The following is a 17,098-nucleotide window of genomic DNA, read 5'->3' as shown; positions in this document are numbered from 1 at the left end:
TTATTCAGATGTCACATTCAGTATCATTGTTGTTTTGTTGGTTAACAGGAAATGTTACAAAAGACGCGAGCAGATACAACAGGTGTGAAACTGGAGGTGAATGAACGAATACTGGACGCCTGTACGGACCTCATGAAGGTAGGTGGTGGCGATATTTTCTTTGTTGACTTCTCTCCGTTGGTTAAAACAAGTATTTAATAATTACAAACAGGGGGATTTAATAAGCGGAATAAGATAAATTCAATAGTTTGTATCAAATTATCATGAAACTCTGTTGAATACTTGTCTGCATGTTGTCTTAAACAATTATGTATTCGAATCAGATAAAATGCAATGCATATCAGTGATATGGATTTCATAGAATTGAGATGTATCCAGAAATGCTTTGTCTTCTCTCCTTTAATGACAAAACATATTATTAATCTTCAGAAATCAGTTCAGTTCATGTTATATCTGACCTCTGTATTGACTTACAAGCATATAATTCAAATACAAATGTAGATGGTAGTAAGGAATTGATGGTTAGAATGACCTTCATCTTTGTCCAATTCAAGATTTGGAGAAGAGATACATTGTCATTTTAACCCACATGAAATAGAAATAGAGATATGTTCAAATCCACATAACAGATTTGAGTAGGAGTAATCCTTCTATTCTGTTAATGTTCCAGTGTTTGAGTAACTCTAACCTTTGCCTATTTCAGTGTATCAAGATACTGGTGGAGAAATCCCGAGATCTGCAGCATGAAATTGTCTCACAGGGCAGGGTACGTATTGTTTCCATTTTTAAGCGTTATAGGTAAAATGGCATGGATACTTCGATGGAGGTATAGCCAAATTCATCTCCAAAATACAATGAAAACTACAGGGACAAGCCCAGCAGTTGATCTTATAAAACTGATTATTTCTTTGGTTTGGTTAAAGTTATCTGAATTATTTAATGATTGGTCAATTGTTATCCAATAATTACTGTAGCCCAATCAAATTGCTTTAAAATGAAAACTAGCCAAAAGATAACCTGACAATATTTACGCCAGTTTGATGCTATTAGCTGCAGTTGCCTAAAAATCATTGGTCCTTTAAAAAGGCACAAGGGTCAAGTTCCAATAAACACATAATGAGAGACATACAACGCCACACAACAATTAATACATACTGAGAGACATACAACGCCACACAACAATAAACACATAATGAGAGACATACAACGCCACACAACAATAAACACATAATGAGAGACATACAACGCCACACAACAATAAACACATAATGAGAGACATACAACGCCACACAACAATAAACACATAATGAGAGACATACAACGCCACACAACAATAAACACATACTGAGAGACATACAACGCCACACAACAATAAACACATACTGAGAGACATACAAAGCCACACATCAATAAACACATAATGAGAGACATACAACGCCACACAACAATAAACACATACTGAGAGACATACAACGCCACACATCAATAAACACATACTGAGAGACATACAACGCCACACAACAATAAACACATACTGAGAGACATACAACGCCACACAACAATAAACACATACTGAGAGACATACAACGCCACACAACAATAAACACATACTGAGAGACATACAACGCCACACAACAATAAACACATACTGAGAGACATACAACGCCACACAACAATAAACACATACTGAGAGACATACAACGCCACACAACAATAAACACATACTGAGAGACATACAACGCCACGCATCAATAAACACATACTGAGAGACATACAACGCCACGCATCAATAAACACATACTGAGAGACATACAACGCCACGCATCAATAAACACATACTGAGAGACATACAACGCCACGCATCAATAAACACATACTGAGAGACATACAACGCCACGCATCAATAAACACATACTGAGAGACATACAACGCCACGCATCAATAAACACATACTGAGAGACATACAACGCCACGCATCAATAAACACATACTGAGAGACATACAACGCCACGCATCAATAAACACATACTGAGAGACATACAACGCCACGCATCAATAAACACATACTGAGAGACATACAACGCCACGCATCAATAAACACATACTGAGAGACATACAACGCCACGCAACAATAAACACATACTGAGAGACATACAACGCCACGCAACAATAAACACATACTGAGAGACATACAACGCCACGCAACAATAAACACATACTGAGAGACATACAACGCCACGCAACAATAAACACATACTGAGAGACATACAACGCCACGCAACAATAAACACATACTGAGAGACATACAACGCCACGCAACAATAAACACATACTGAGAGACATACAACGCCACGCAACAATAAACACATACTGAGAGACATACAACGCCACGCAACAATAAACACATACTGAGAGACATACAACGCCACGCAACAATAAACACATACTGAGAGACATACAACGCCACGCAACAATAAACACATACTGAGAGACATACAACGCCACGCAACAATAAACACATACTGAGAGACATACAACGCCACGCAACAATAAACACATACTGAGAGACATACAACGCCACACAACAATAAACACATACTGAGAGACATACAACGCCACGCAACAATAAACACATACTGAGAGACATACAACGCCACGCAACAATAAACACATACTGAGAGACATACAACGCCACGCAACAATAAACACATACTGAGAGACATACAACGCCACGCAACAATAAACACATACTGAGAGACATACAACGCCACGCAACAATAAACACATACTGAGAGACATACAACGCCACGCAACAATAAACACATACTGAGAGACATACAACGCCACGCATCAATAAACACATACTGAGAGACATACAACGCCACGCAACAATAAACACATACTGAGAGACATACAACGCCACGCAACAATAAACACATACTGAGAGACATACAACGCCACGCATCAATAAACACATACTGAGAGACATACAACGCCACACAACAATAAACACATACTGAGAGACATACAACGCCACACAACAATAAACACATACTGAGAGACAAACAACGCCACACAACAATAAACACATACTGAGAGACATACAACGCCACACAACAATAAACACATACTGAGAGACATACAACGCCACACAACAATAAACACATACTGAGAGACATACAACGCCACACAACAATAAACACATACTGAGAGACATACAACGCCACACAACAATAAACACATACTGAGAGACATACAACGCCACACAACAATAAACACATACTGAGAGACATACAACGCCACACAACAATAAACACATACTGAGAGACATACAACGCCACACAACAATACACACATACTGAGAGACATACAACGCCACACAACAATACACACATACTGAGAGACATACAACGCCACACAACAATAAACACATACTGAGAGACATACAACGCCACACAACAATACACACATACTGAGAGACATACAACGCCACACAACAATAAATACATAATGAGAGACATACAACGCAATAAACACATACTGAGAGACATACAACGCCATACAACAATAAATACATCAACAACTATGAAAATATTGTTCTCAGTAAATGTCGGGGTAATCATCTTACCATGGTCAGTCAAAACTCAATGAAAACAAAATCAATGATGTTAAAGCTATCTTGTGTGTGATCAATCTTGCAATTGTCCTTACATTTTTTAACATTTTTTGGAGCATTATAAATGGCATGAAACAAGACAAAAAAACAAAAAAAATGCAACAGCAATGAAGTACTAGTGCAATAACCCGTCTATTTAATAATATCGGGGTAATGCCTTGGAACAGTGATTGAAAAAAATAAATTTACAGGGGTCCTAAATGGGTTTATGAGCATTCAACCCCACACTTGCCCCAATATTTATCATCGTTTTATCATTTTATAACTGCAATAACTGCATTAAATAGCTTTTTGGTGATTTATGGTATATAACATAAATCAGTAGATAACTCCCTTTCAAATGATACCAAATCTCTATGGGGGAATCAAAATTTAATATTATCACCAATAGGCTTGATGGATTGACAACCTTATTCTTTCATCATATACCTAAATAAGAATGACTTTAAAACTTCAAATTCTCTCTTTATAGGGTACCCATACAGCCAAGGAGTTTTACAAGAAGAACCATCGATGGACAGAAGGCTTCTTATCAGCTGCCAAAGCGGTGGGATGGGGCGCCACAACGCTCATGTAAGTTGATGTGAACCGCTTGAACAGAAGATGTGAAAATCTTCTGTGGATCCATAAATTTCTTGTTTCCTTGGCCTTTGTAACTCTAAACAACTATTGCATATATGTTTAAATGCAATCTTAGGGTCTTAAAATTCTTTAAACCAATGGTCCATATATAATAACCAACTTAGATCTAACTTAAGCTTAAGATTAAAATAATTGGCCTCTAGACTGAATGGAATCACTGAGGCATATCTCAGGGTAAGAATAATATTGATTTATGTCCAAGGAGCTTAAATGGGAGCTTTGTCCCATGGGATCCCCCAACGAAGGCCCTACCTGGAACCCTTAATGACAAATCTTTTTTATTGAAATTCTGTACGCTGCTCTGTCTGCTGATAAGGGTGTGTCGACAAGGAAGGCAAGCGTGAAATTTGATTTAATTGCAGCATCCATCAACAATCTGGTAATGTCTTGACAAATGAGCGATGCAATTCATTCACAGGCAGGCAGCTGACAAGGTAATCAACGGCGAGGGGAAGCTTGAAGAACTGATTGTCTGCTCACAAGAGATTGCAGCGTCCACTGCCCAGTTGGTCGTCTCGTCACGAGTAAAGGCTAAGAGGTCAAGCCAGGCATTAACCAACGTCCAGGATGCATCGAAGAACGTTTCCAGGGCTACAGGCCATGTGGTCGCCTCGGTGAAGTCTGGTGTGCAGATTATTGAGGATCAGAGTAAGTAGGCTTAGATTACGGTTTGATTGTAAGATGGCTTAGATAACCATAGATTATTGCAAATTTTGTGGAGCGAACATTTGCACAGTTTAGAGATATAACTCTAATACTTCGAACACCTCGCACCATCATAGACCTAGGTAGTAGTGCCTGGTAGTAGGGTATTTTTGTGACCTACACAAAGGGTTATGTGACCTTCAATATGATTTTTACATTTCAGTGCTCCAAGAAATATAACCATCTGATAAAATTCATTTCAACATGAATACAAGTTGTCTACCCTTAAAAAAAATACAATAATTCTGGATTGTAAGCATAGTGCAGAAAATGTTGTATTATTTTTCAGCTTTAACATAGATCAACAGAATTTGATGGAAGAATGCTTGTAGTTGATTATACCGTCAATACATTTACACAAAAGGCCTGTTGAATTTCAGCAATGGCTTATCAGTAAAGCAAATTACTTTTAACTGTAAATCTCCCATAAACATTTATATTGTTTTATTGTTTCAGGTTTAATGGATTTCTCCCACCTATCTCTGATACAGACAAAGAAACAAGAAATGGACTCGCAGGTCAGTTGGCATTTCAAGAAGTTTTGGTTTTCCTACAGACTTGTTTGCGTTTACGACTTTATTTCAGCCATATTTATGTCAAAGGGCTTGGTTCACGAAAGGTAAAAAATGGCGCCATCTGTAATGTGCTTGATTTCCGTGAATTTTGGTAGAACAACCAATGGCAAAAAGCACAGATGATGACATTTTATTTTTTTATTTTGAGTCATTCCAAATATGTTTAAATAGCCGTAACAGATGTCCAACATCTTAATATTCATTTTTGAAGTGTTTAGGCCAAGATGGCTTTTAGATTGACAGATTATAAAATATGTTAAATATTTGATTTTTGTACTGGAAGTCTTTAAATTTTCTAGGTTCGAGTATTGGAGCTTGAAAGGGAGCTAGAAAATGAGCGTCAGAAAATGTCGACGCTTAGGAAGCAACACTACCAGCTGGCTGCAGAATCAGAGGGAGTGGAACAGGTATAAAATGGGGGGAATTTGATATATTTATTAGAAATCGTGGAAATAAAGGGAAAATAGATAAAAAAAAAAAAGGGGGGGGGGGGGCGTGTAATTTAACTAGAGGGTCAGTCTCTTGTCAGTCTAACTTGTTGCAGTAAGCTGTACTATCAGTTAGCAACAGTTTTCTGAAACTAATCGATTAAAACAGGTATATCAGGGGATAATCTTGTTATTGAGCTGGAAATATTGAGGGGAAACTTTGTAAATATGTAGGGGAAAACATGGAAATACTGAGAGGAAAGCATGTACATTTTACAACACTACCAGTTGGCAGGGGAATCAGAGGGGATGGAACAGGTTTAAGAAGGGGTGGAATCTAAATAGTGCAAACACATAAATGAAAAAGGGGGTAAAAGGTAAGAAGGGGCTGTAATTGTAGAAGAGGTTCAGTCAGAAGGTTACTTAATATCTTGTTGCAAACTTGGAAATGAATGAAATGGTTTTGGCAACTAAAGGAGAGCTCAACTAACACATGGAAATATGTTTTAATATTAAGAACATTAAGAAAAAATTAGTTCAGTTTGGTGAAAAAAAACAACCTTTAAACAAAAACAAAACAGTGAAAACTAGCCAGATATTCAGTCAAGGATCAATGAAGTGCGTTCATACCTTGGAGTGTTTTTTAACAGTAGAACTGCAGTGCTGGAAACTCTCCAAGGTACAAAACACTCATAGAATTCTTAATGAAACAACACCCAGGTCTACAGTTTGCTTGAGTGAGAACAACTATGGGCAGAACACGTTACTTCAATTATCATGTAAGGGCAGGAAAGGCATGTTTTATAGTAGTGCAGGGAAGGTTGTCAAGCCTGTGTAATAGTACGATAGTGATTTAAGGATGGCCCAGTGCTGAAAAACATTTAAGCTTTTCCGAGGATTTGCTTATATGCTATAAATAACTGTGCATGGGTTCCATGGGTGTTATAAATCAGAGGTATTAAATATTGTACCATCTTTTAACTGGTTGTACAACAAAACATCATAAGATCAGATTTCAATTGAATGTTAAGTGAGTGACTATTGAATTGAAAGTTCTACTTGCAAAGTCAAATTAACTTGACCTAAGCTGTCCAATTAAGCTTTTAGTTTTGAATAATATATTAAATTGGAAAAAAATGATTTTACGATACACCTGTGGAATAGATGGCCCCTGTATGGGTGCAATTTTGTTGAATACCTTGTAACATAGGTCGAACACTCTATTGATTATATTTAACAATTATATAAAAACTCACACAAAACACGCTATGTTTTTTAAAACTTTAACATCTAAACGTTTGCCTTCATCAGTAGATTAAAAACAATCATCGAAAGGAAATGTTCCTCAATATAACATTGTTTATCCATGATATCAATAATTAATCAGAAATAATAAGATAACAATGATTATGCTTGATAATGCTCTAGGGCCTAAAAAAATTTTTGTTTGGTTAGGGTTACATTCTTAAAAAAAATAGGTAGGGTAGGTAGGCTTTTTTTTTTTTTTTTTTTTTTTTTTTTTAGGTTTTATATAAGAATATAATTTTCATCATTGGGGAATGTTGCTAAAGCTATCTTCTGTACAAGCATTTAAGGTTTAAACTTAATATTAAAAAGCAATTAAAAAAAAAGAATTTTTTTTTTGTTTTTCATTTTTCATTTTTTTTTTCAAACTGACTATAAAAACGGTAGGGTCGGCGCCTATTCCGTAGGTAGGGTCGGGTAACCCGAACCAAATGTATTTTTTTTTTTTAGGCATAGGGCCTGTTTCATAGAAGGATCTTTGTCATACAGAATTGTGTACATTTTGGATGCCTTGGGACCCCAATACTATGTTGATATCAATTGATATGGTTTTATTTGCTGAAAAGTAAATTATAAAAAAGAGACCTAAAATAAATAAGCAAACAAGCTTTTTGGTCCTGTTTCTGTATGCATAAAAGGTCCCCTCATTATTATTGCTGACTTTGTTAGAGGAAAAACTCAGGTGCAAGAAAAGTGAGGGTGATCATGTCACATCATGGACACCAAATTTTGAAGGATTAACATCCAGAAATATTGCAAAATATTTATTTTTTACGTCTAATGAAGAACAATTGTACAATTTGTAAAAACTTTTTTTGTAATGTTTTTTCGGACATTGGTTTAACACATTAGTAATAAATAAGCATTACCCAGAATACTTTCAAATGATACTTACATTATATAGGGTCAATACACATTATTATTCAACGTTAATAGAATAGCTCAATGAAATGGTTACCATTGGATATCTTCAATTTGCAAAAGTCTCACGAGATGGTAACAACTGAATTGTTTTCATTTCCGCAACTTTGTTTCAAACTTAAACATTGGCCCAAATCAATTCACATGTAATATATTATAGTAGAATAGCGAAATCATGACACTAAGATGGTTTCAATTTACGACTAAGAACTTTAATGAGTGGACCCCAAAATTGATCATATTTATATAAAATAACCTTTTGTGTAACTTGATATGTTCTAGGACCAAGAAGAAGTGAGTGGAACTGATTGTATATAATTACTAACATTGTTACTTCATCAAGCTTTTATAGCCTCAACATGTTAACTGCTAATATAACTCTGCAGTCGAGCTTATAAACTCGTTAATTCTTTGGTTTGGTTAAAGTTAGCCAAAATGTTAATTTATTGGCCAATATTTATCCAATAATAACTACTAACCAATCAAATCATGACCCGAACCCTGGTCAAAAGATAACTACAGTGAATTGTATAGAAATTGGTTTAATGTGATCTTTTGGTAAGTATTTATATTTAAATGATTTGATTGGTTTACTGTTATTCTTGGATAAATATTGACCCATCAATAACAATTTTGGATATCCTTGACCAAACAAAAAAGATAACCAGTTTTATACAATTGGCTGCCGATGTGAAAATTATCAAAGTTCTAAACAATTGGCTGCTTAAGCTTATAAAATTAAATGTAGGTAGAATCTCCAATTGTTAGCTTTTAACTTTCTGTCTGTTTATTAACCAGTTCTGATTTCAAAATGTTAAGCATTTCTGGCCCAGGTTTCACAAAATAACTTCAGTTGCCTAACAAACTAAGCAAATACTTGACAGCCACCTGATTGGATTGTTATTATTACTGTCCAATCAGATTATAGGATTTGTTCTCGTCTTAGTTTTATCGTGAAACTAGCCCAAGGTCTTTGGCTTTCATTAACAACTTTCTTTCTGTTTATTAACTTGTAGAGATTTCAATACGTTTTAAATCATATTGCCTTTTAGAACGCTTTATTTTTGCAAACCCCCAAAAAGCTGTGATTTAAAGATTTCAGCAAACTTATTTTGATTAACAAATATTTTCCCCCCACCTCAGATAAGTAGATCCAATAAATTAACCATGCTAGATATTCTTATCTTGCCCACGGGCGAAGATAAAATGCCCGTATGGAACTCCTTTTTAATGGTCACCACATTGTAATTACCTCCCTTGTTGAAGACTGTCGTCAGTAGCATCAAGAAAATCTTGTCTTATGGTAATATTTAGAACGCTAATTAATTATTTCTCGATTCAATTGTCACCATAAAACAGTTTTTCACGCACCATTCAAGAAATAATGCTTCATTCTCCTTAGAACTATTTAAAAAGACCGATTTGACTATTAACATTAACTGGATCACTGCGCACATATCCATGACAACCACGTGCTATCGCATATCCATACGCAATTATTTTCACTAAGCACAAAAGAGTTCCAGCAAAAAATATATTTTTACTTAATTTTGATTAACTGAGGTGGGAGAAAAAGCATCTACCATAGCCGGTCGTGTAAGATAGGTTCATTCCGACCCTCGCGCAGGGTGTTTTGCGGAAACTCGGTAAACCTCGTTTCCGCAAAACACCCTACACTCGGGTCACAATCTTACACTCTCGGCCATTGAAGATACTTATAATATATGTCGTTGCTTAAAAGTCTAAAAAGTTTTGGACCTTACATATGATTGTCTCACATAATTCTTAGGTTCTGTTGACTTTGACTTTCTTTGCTTGCTAGTCAAAACAATTGCTTTTGTGTACCAAATAGTATATATTTTTGCATTTGAATTTTTTCTGCAAAACCCCCCACAAATAACACCTTCTTAAAAAAAATATTAACAGACAAATTATGAAACTTTTCAATCAACTGATAAGCCATATTAGTTTGCACTTCATTTATAATTAGAGCTAAAATATTTTATCTGTAATGCTGAATGATATTCATTTTTTATTCAGGTTACCGGTACATAAGTCATACAATTTGTTGATAAGTAGATATTAGTGTCTCCAATTCGTACATATGTTAGGTGTTTCAGACAAATTTTAATTGATTTAAACTAAAAGTATATGAAAAACGATGATGTTATTAAACTGATTTATGTTTGGAGGAGGAGGAAGACGAATGTCGAGAGTCCCGCCCATGGGATTACGCCCCCATGATGTGATGTCAGGTAGGGGCATGGTGAGGCATGCCTTTATGTGATGTGAAGGACTGCTGGCCCTTATTATGGGGGCATTTTGGTTCTACTAACTTAGAATAGCTGAATTGTGCACACTGTTACAGTATGCTGGTACATGATGCTAAGGTGTTCAATGTAGGGGACGAACCACAGACACCTGGGACCTCTATCATCTTAGGCTGTTACCTGCATAGCCATTTTGAATGGCCATTGTAAAAAAAATAGTGATGTTATTTAATAACACATTTCATTCCTTTCAGATGTTGAAGTTCTGGAAACTCTTACACGTTGCATTGTCTTTCAGTTTCATTTGAACATTTTGGTGTTTACTCACACAAGTTTTATTTTTAGTCCTCAGGGATTGGATTGAAATATAGTGTTGCCATCTTTGTTTGATCATAAGAGTGTCATATATAGTAAGAGTTGTTTATTAAGAATGAAGGCATGGTTTTCATGAGTGTAAAGTTTCAATATCATATGTAGTTGTTTCCCAGTACATTCATTTTTTTAGGTAAAATTAACCATAGTGACACTTTTACTAACACACAAAGAATACTCCCAATAGAAAAGGCTATATTGCCAATAGTTTCACATTTTGTCACCTTCTCATTCTTTTGACATTAATCAGAATGCCAAAATATCTCATTAATATATCTCCATTCATATCAAAGCTGAGTGATATTTATGATTTTATAGAAACCCGTGATACTAAATCACATCAATGTTTCATATGATATTAATTTTTACATAAAATAAATGAAATAAATCAATATATTTAATAGGATTATTGTTTTCTTCTATATTATATACTGTAAAGAGGATATTATATGAGTAATGATTTAATACCAGATTTATTAAATGTGGGATATAAAAAACTGATAAAAACAAGCATTGTCAAGTTTTTATAAATTTTAATAAACAAATTCATTAAAAATCATATTGAGTGATAACTCATGTTATATTCTATTTATATCATTTATAGTAATATGATGATTTGTAGATAAATTCTACCTTATAGAGAGCATCACTACAAATATATTTATGACGTCACATAAAGAGTGATCTCACAAGTTATCTATCAAAAATATATAGTTACGTTCATAATGGAGACTTCATTTATGATATAAATTTAGTTTCACCACTTGTTATGATATAAATTTAGTTTCACCACTTGTATAGGTCTTTGAATTGATTTTGAAACGAATATCTTATATGACCCATATGAGTTAAATTTGTTTTACCTTTTCTTTTTCAGAGTTAATTAACGATTAACAGGAGACAAAATATCAATGGACAGTAAAGACGTCACAGGACATGTAGGCGCCACAAGACATGAGAAGATGCCACTGGGTCATCACAAGACATAGCAAGATAGATCATTTTCATGGTTTTTACTACCCACAAGACCAACTCAACATATTGAATATTATTGTTAAAGCATTCTTGTGTTATAATTTAAAAGTCTAAATAATGAAAAGAAATGTTATTTCAGTTGGAATAAAATCTGCAAAATGGACAATTGCTGAAAATAAAACCTTGTGGCACATAATTTTGAATGTTTATGAACAAAGTATGACATTATTTGTATATATTGGTATGGAATGATATGTTTGTGTGTATATTTGTGATGCTACGGAATGTGGAATAGGCTCATTATATATATATATAAACATATATATGCGTATATATAAATAATAATGTAATCATTTAATAATAAATATTTTGCATATTTCATGTTACTTTTTTTAACACATTTTGAAAGTAATGGAAATTTGAATGATGTTAACAAATAAATTGAATGTCAAAGGTTTTGAATTTGTATCTACTCTAGCTGGAATATTTAACTAAAGGCATCCACTAAATTCTTTCTCAGTTTCTATATAAGTTGTTCATGAATACCACAAACCTCAGTAAAAATAATTGCGATAATTTTTACCTTTTTCTCCGCATACAAATGTATCAGAATTGTTCTAGAGTGGTCAAGTGGTTTAGGGTGTCCATGTCTCAACCAAGAGGTTGTGGGTTTGATTCCCACCAGTAGTACTTTCCCATGACCTCTCAAAAAGGACACAATAGTGATTTCTACTTAAGAAAAGGACTTAAGAGTGATTCATATCGGCTTTCAACTGCCTTCTCAATCAAGCTATAATAAATTAGTGTAACATAACCTATTCTGAATATGTGTACGATTAATCAATGATAATTAAAGTAGATCTTGCCTACTGTGGCTCAATGTATTGTTTTTGTTCAATTTAATGATTTAATTCTAATATTAGAACATTTACTTACGGTGTTAAAAAGTAAGCTCAATTTCTTCAACAAATGTATCAAAAAGAAAATGTAAAAGCAATTTCTTCCGGAACAAGTCCTTCTCAAATTTTCTAATAAATAAGTGCCTAAAATCTAAAATACAAGCGAGGCATGCTTTTAAAAGAAAGGTACCATGTCTGATTTTCTTGCCATAAAGTGTCATTATTAATGTTCATTGTATTAATTATGTTGTAGTTTTTAGTGATTTTATGTGTTATGGAAATATATATATATTGATTTTAAATGTTTTATGTATTGTTAATACGGGCTATTTTGAAATCATCATATGTTTTATATTGTTTGTTTAAATCTTCATCTGTTATGTAAACTATTTGTTAAAGATTGTCTATTCTCCTTGCTAAGGCTTAAAAGAATTATTTTTGTGGCTTTTGACATGTTGACAAAAAACAAGGTATGAGGGTAAGGAAAAGAATTTATTTTGGAAAAAACATTTTACTGTGTACAATGTTTGTATATTGTTACACACACATTTTGACATCTATGTTGTCAAGTGAACTGTATCGCCTTGCACTTATAATAATAGCAATTATTATGTATTAAGAGCATTCAAATTATTTTCTAAGAAATATTTCTTAGCGACAAGACGCTGTTTCTTAGACATTCAGATTCACCTGCCTTTAATTGCTATCCACAATATTTATTCTCAGTCTGTAAACCAGAGAAATTTAGATCATATGATACAATAGCTCTTTCTCTTTGGCGAAACTGTAGCGGCCACTACAATAATATATTTCCACTATTGATAAAAACAATTCCTTATCAAAACATTGTTAAATTAGGGTCTGGACTTAAAAATATGGGCGGTCTGGTAACCGTACCTACATTATTTTAACTTGCCCATGGCCTCGTTGAAAAAAACACCCTCTATTGAATCATATTGAAATTATTTTTGTTAATTTATTACAGAATCTCTATTCATGTTTTCATGATTATGTACATTTAATCTGAAGTATTCATTTATATAAACATAAATATCTTATACATATATTATTTTTTATTATTGTTCTATTTTTCAGAAATACTATTTGTAGTTTGATTGTTTTAATGTCTCAGAAAAATGAGAAATCATGACAGTGATTTATTGAAACAAATCAGACACTGTGAAGAGTATTCTAAGAAATGTTTAGATAAAATAAAAATTAAATCTTTCCGATTGTAAGGCAATTATAGGAATGCAATTTTATAAATTTAAAAAAATGAAAAAAAATATAATAGAAATATCTTATTTTGTCTGAAAACAATCCGAAGTCTCTTTAACTGATTATGAATTTGGAATTACAGTCAACCTGTTGGGTCGATATAGCTTGATTAGTTTTTTTTTATTGGCTCGAACTGGATGTTAAAGACCAATTTTGTTTTACTCTTTGTAAGCATTCACATTTGGCTCGATGTTAGCGAGGCTCCTAGTATTTTGGCCAGTCCCTGCGATATCAAACCAAAGGGTTTTGACTGTATTGGTATTGTGCCATTTTTTTCTAGCTATGATATGCATTGTACAATCTGTGTGCATGTTTTCTTTTAGTCGGTGTAGTAGTGCTCCATTTGAGAAAATTTGACCAAAGTGCTATGCAGTGCTAATTGCGGATTTGACGAAAGAAACAGTAACTGTTTTGAATTTATTTTTACACATGTTCCTTAGAGCTAGATTATCATTATAGATGGCTAGAAATGACTGTCATATATAAGACACTTCTTTAACAATATTTATGTCATTTATTAAGGAATGTATAGCTGGGTTGATATCATTATCAGGGTATGAACACAGTTGAGGTGGTTAAAGTGTGCAGAGTTCGAAGAACTCCATGCCCTATTGCGTTCATATTCCCGATACTGACATCAATCACACAATTCATTACTTATATTTACACCAATAGTTCAATAATTTATTCAAGAATTATAAAAAATTCACTTCATTTCTTTTAAAAAAAACTTGTAGTAATTCTTTCTCGCCCATTTTGTAAAAAGAATGACCCTACCGTAACCCGAAACAGTTTATCAAATGGGAACAAATTTGTTTAAACTGTTGAAATTGAGTTATTTTAATTACTTTTTTGAACAAACACCAAACAACAAGATATTCATTTGAACAGATTTCTATAAACCCAAGCCTTAAATAATTCAATATCCAATAGCATTATTAATGCCTTTCAGCCTATTAGAGTATTTACTGTCATATTTGTTAATAAAAACTAGAAAAAAAAGCTCCAATTTAAACTGTTGACGATTTTTTGTCATTAATACAAGCATTTTGTTCACATTTCATTCGAAATAAAAAAAAATGATGACTACAGTAATAAGATAAATATATAGATATATATATTCACTCTAGGGGACACTGGAAAAAATGGCATTGTTTGGAGATTTTTTTTTATTTATGAGCATGTATGTTGAAAGGTGTGTGTTTGTTATAAAAATGAATTAAGGAATCCTATTGTATTGTATATATGAATACATATATAAGTACATTGAATTAAAGCTTCCCTCTCACAGATTGGTCGTTTTGACAACTTTTTTATATGAAACAAGATTGCTGACAAATGATCAGATCACACTTTTTCATATTCATATTGGAAGACTGATGTTTTATGGCTAAAAGCGTTACTAACACTTAAAAAAATGGAATTTTCGACAGTTTACCAAACAATTGAGATCTATTGTGAGTTTGTAATCTTAAATGACTGCATGGAAGGCATTGATACCAAAATCAGCTGTTTCTGAAACAAAAACTTGTCAAAACTATTTATCTGTGAAAGTGCAACTTTTAGATGTCCATTACTTTTGCAAATATAAATAATACAAATCATGCATATAAGTCATCATTTTATTAAGTGGGAAATATGGTAAACCTAGCATTCAAACATGGTCGGATGCCTTGCTTAAGTATAAATTTTATTAAGTTTAGAAATGGGGCAGTATTTTATAGTATGTTAATTCTGTTTTGTTTTTTTGAAATTAGATGTTTAAAATTATCAAGCCATCTTCTCAAGCAGATCCAGGGGCCCGTACCCAATGCTATAATGGGAGCTTATATTGGAGGTTTCTGTAGGAGGGAATGCACACCTCAAGGTGTAACCTGCAAATATCAAATCCTGGACACGCCCCAAGGTGTGACCCTCCCATGCGCCCATCTTATGTCAAATCCTTGATACACCCTAAGGTGTGACTCTCATGTGTGCCCTCTCTAATTTCAAATCCTGGATACGCCCGAAGGTGTGACTCAAGTGTGCCCCTCTAATGTCAAATCCTGGATACACCCCAAGCTGTGACCCTCAAATGTCAAATTCTGGATACGCCCTTATGTGTGACCGTCAAGTGCCCTCTCTTATTTCAAATCCTGGATACGTCCAAAGGTGTGACCCTCATATGCACCCCTCTCATGTCAAATCCTGGATACGCCCAAGGTGTGACTCTTAAGTGCGCTCCTCTAATGTCAAATCCTGGATACGCCCAAAGCTGTGACCGTCTAATGTCAAATCCTGGATGCGCCCTAAGGTGTGACCCTCAAGTGCCCTCTCTAATTTCAAATCCTGGTTATGCCCCAAAGTGTGACCTCATATGCGCCCCTCTAATGTCAAATTCTGGATACGCCCCAAAGTGTGACCCTCAAGTGTGCCCCTCTAATGTCAAATCCTGGATACGCCCCAAGGTGTGACCCTCATATGCGCCCCTTTAATTTCCAATCCTGGATACGCCCAAAGGTGTGACCCTCAAGTGCGCCGCTCTAATTTCCAATCCTGGATACACCCCAAGGTGTGATCCTCAAGTGCTCTTCTCTCACGTGTCTTGGCGTATTTAAGGTTAACAAAAATACCAAAATCGGACAAGGTCACATCATTGCGACATAAATATTTAGTGCCATCAAAAGACAATTTTGTAGGGGGCACAATACTCGATTTTCTACACATCATATAAAAAGCAAATAAAAGAACACACCAAACTGTGGCGTAAAAAGGAATTTCTATATCAATAACGTCTCTGATTTTTAGCAATATACCAGGCGTAATCGGAGGTGCCTGATGTGGAGAATGAAACAAAAGCTTAGCTAGATCTCTAAAATTCTGGATCCCCGCTAATTATCATTGTTACTTGCTAGGAAAAGAAACAAAGTAGAAATGTTTATTTGATAGTTGTATGATTTTATTTTCTGTTGCATTATCCTACATGTAAGTTGTTTATTTTGAAAATACATGATATGCCAATAAAGTATCTAAAGATATAACGCTTTACTTTTTCCAAACTTTGATTCTGTTC

At 34.2% G+C, this 17,098-nt stretch overlaps 1 protein-coding gene across 2 annotated transcripts in view; it reads left to right on the top strand.

Annotated features, from left to right (window-relative positions):
- Positions 1-17,060, top strand: part of LOC128231146 (huntingtin-interacting protein 1-like) — a 39,586-nt gene extending 22,526 nt beyond the window's left edge. For both annotated transcript variants that reach the window (XM_052943601.1, XM_052943600.1), the window contains exons 23-29: positions 49-138; positions 704-766; positions 4,149-4,249; positions 4,737-4,966; positions 5,480-5,541; positions 5,898-6,005; positions 11,772-17,060. In XM_052943601.1, the coding sequence (XP_052799561.1) occupies positions 49-138; positions 704-766; positions 4,149-4,249; positions 4,737-4,966; positions 5,480-5,541; positions 5,898-6,005; positions 11,772-11,777 (660 nt within the window). In that variant the 3' untranslated portion in view covers positions 11,778-17,060. The remainder of the gene's footprint in view (positions 1-48; positions 139-703; positions 767-4,148; positions 4,250-4,736; positions 4,967-5,479; positions 5,542-5,897; positions 6,006-11,771) is intronic.
- The last annotated feature ends 38 nt before the right edge of the window (positions 17,061-17,098 follow it).

The sequence above is a fragment of the Mya arenaria genome, chromosome 4 (assembly GCF_026914265.1).
Source record: "Mya arenaria isolate MELC-2E11 chromosome 4, ASM2691426v1".
Lineage (NCBI taxonomy): Eukaryota > Metazoa > Mollusca > Bivalvia > Myida > Myidae > Mya > Mya arenaria.
The sequence above is the reverse complement of the archived record's forward strand: the minus strand, read 5'-3'. Positions and strand labels throughout refer to the sequence as shown.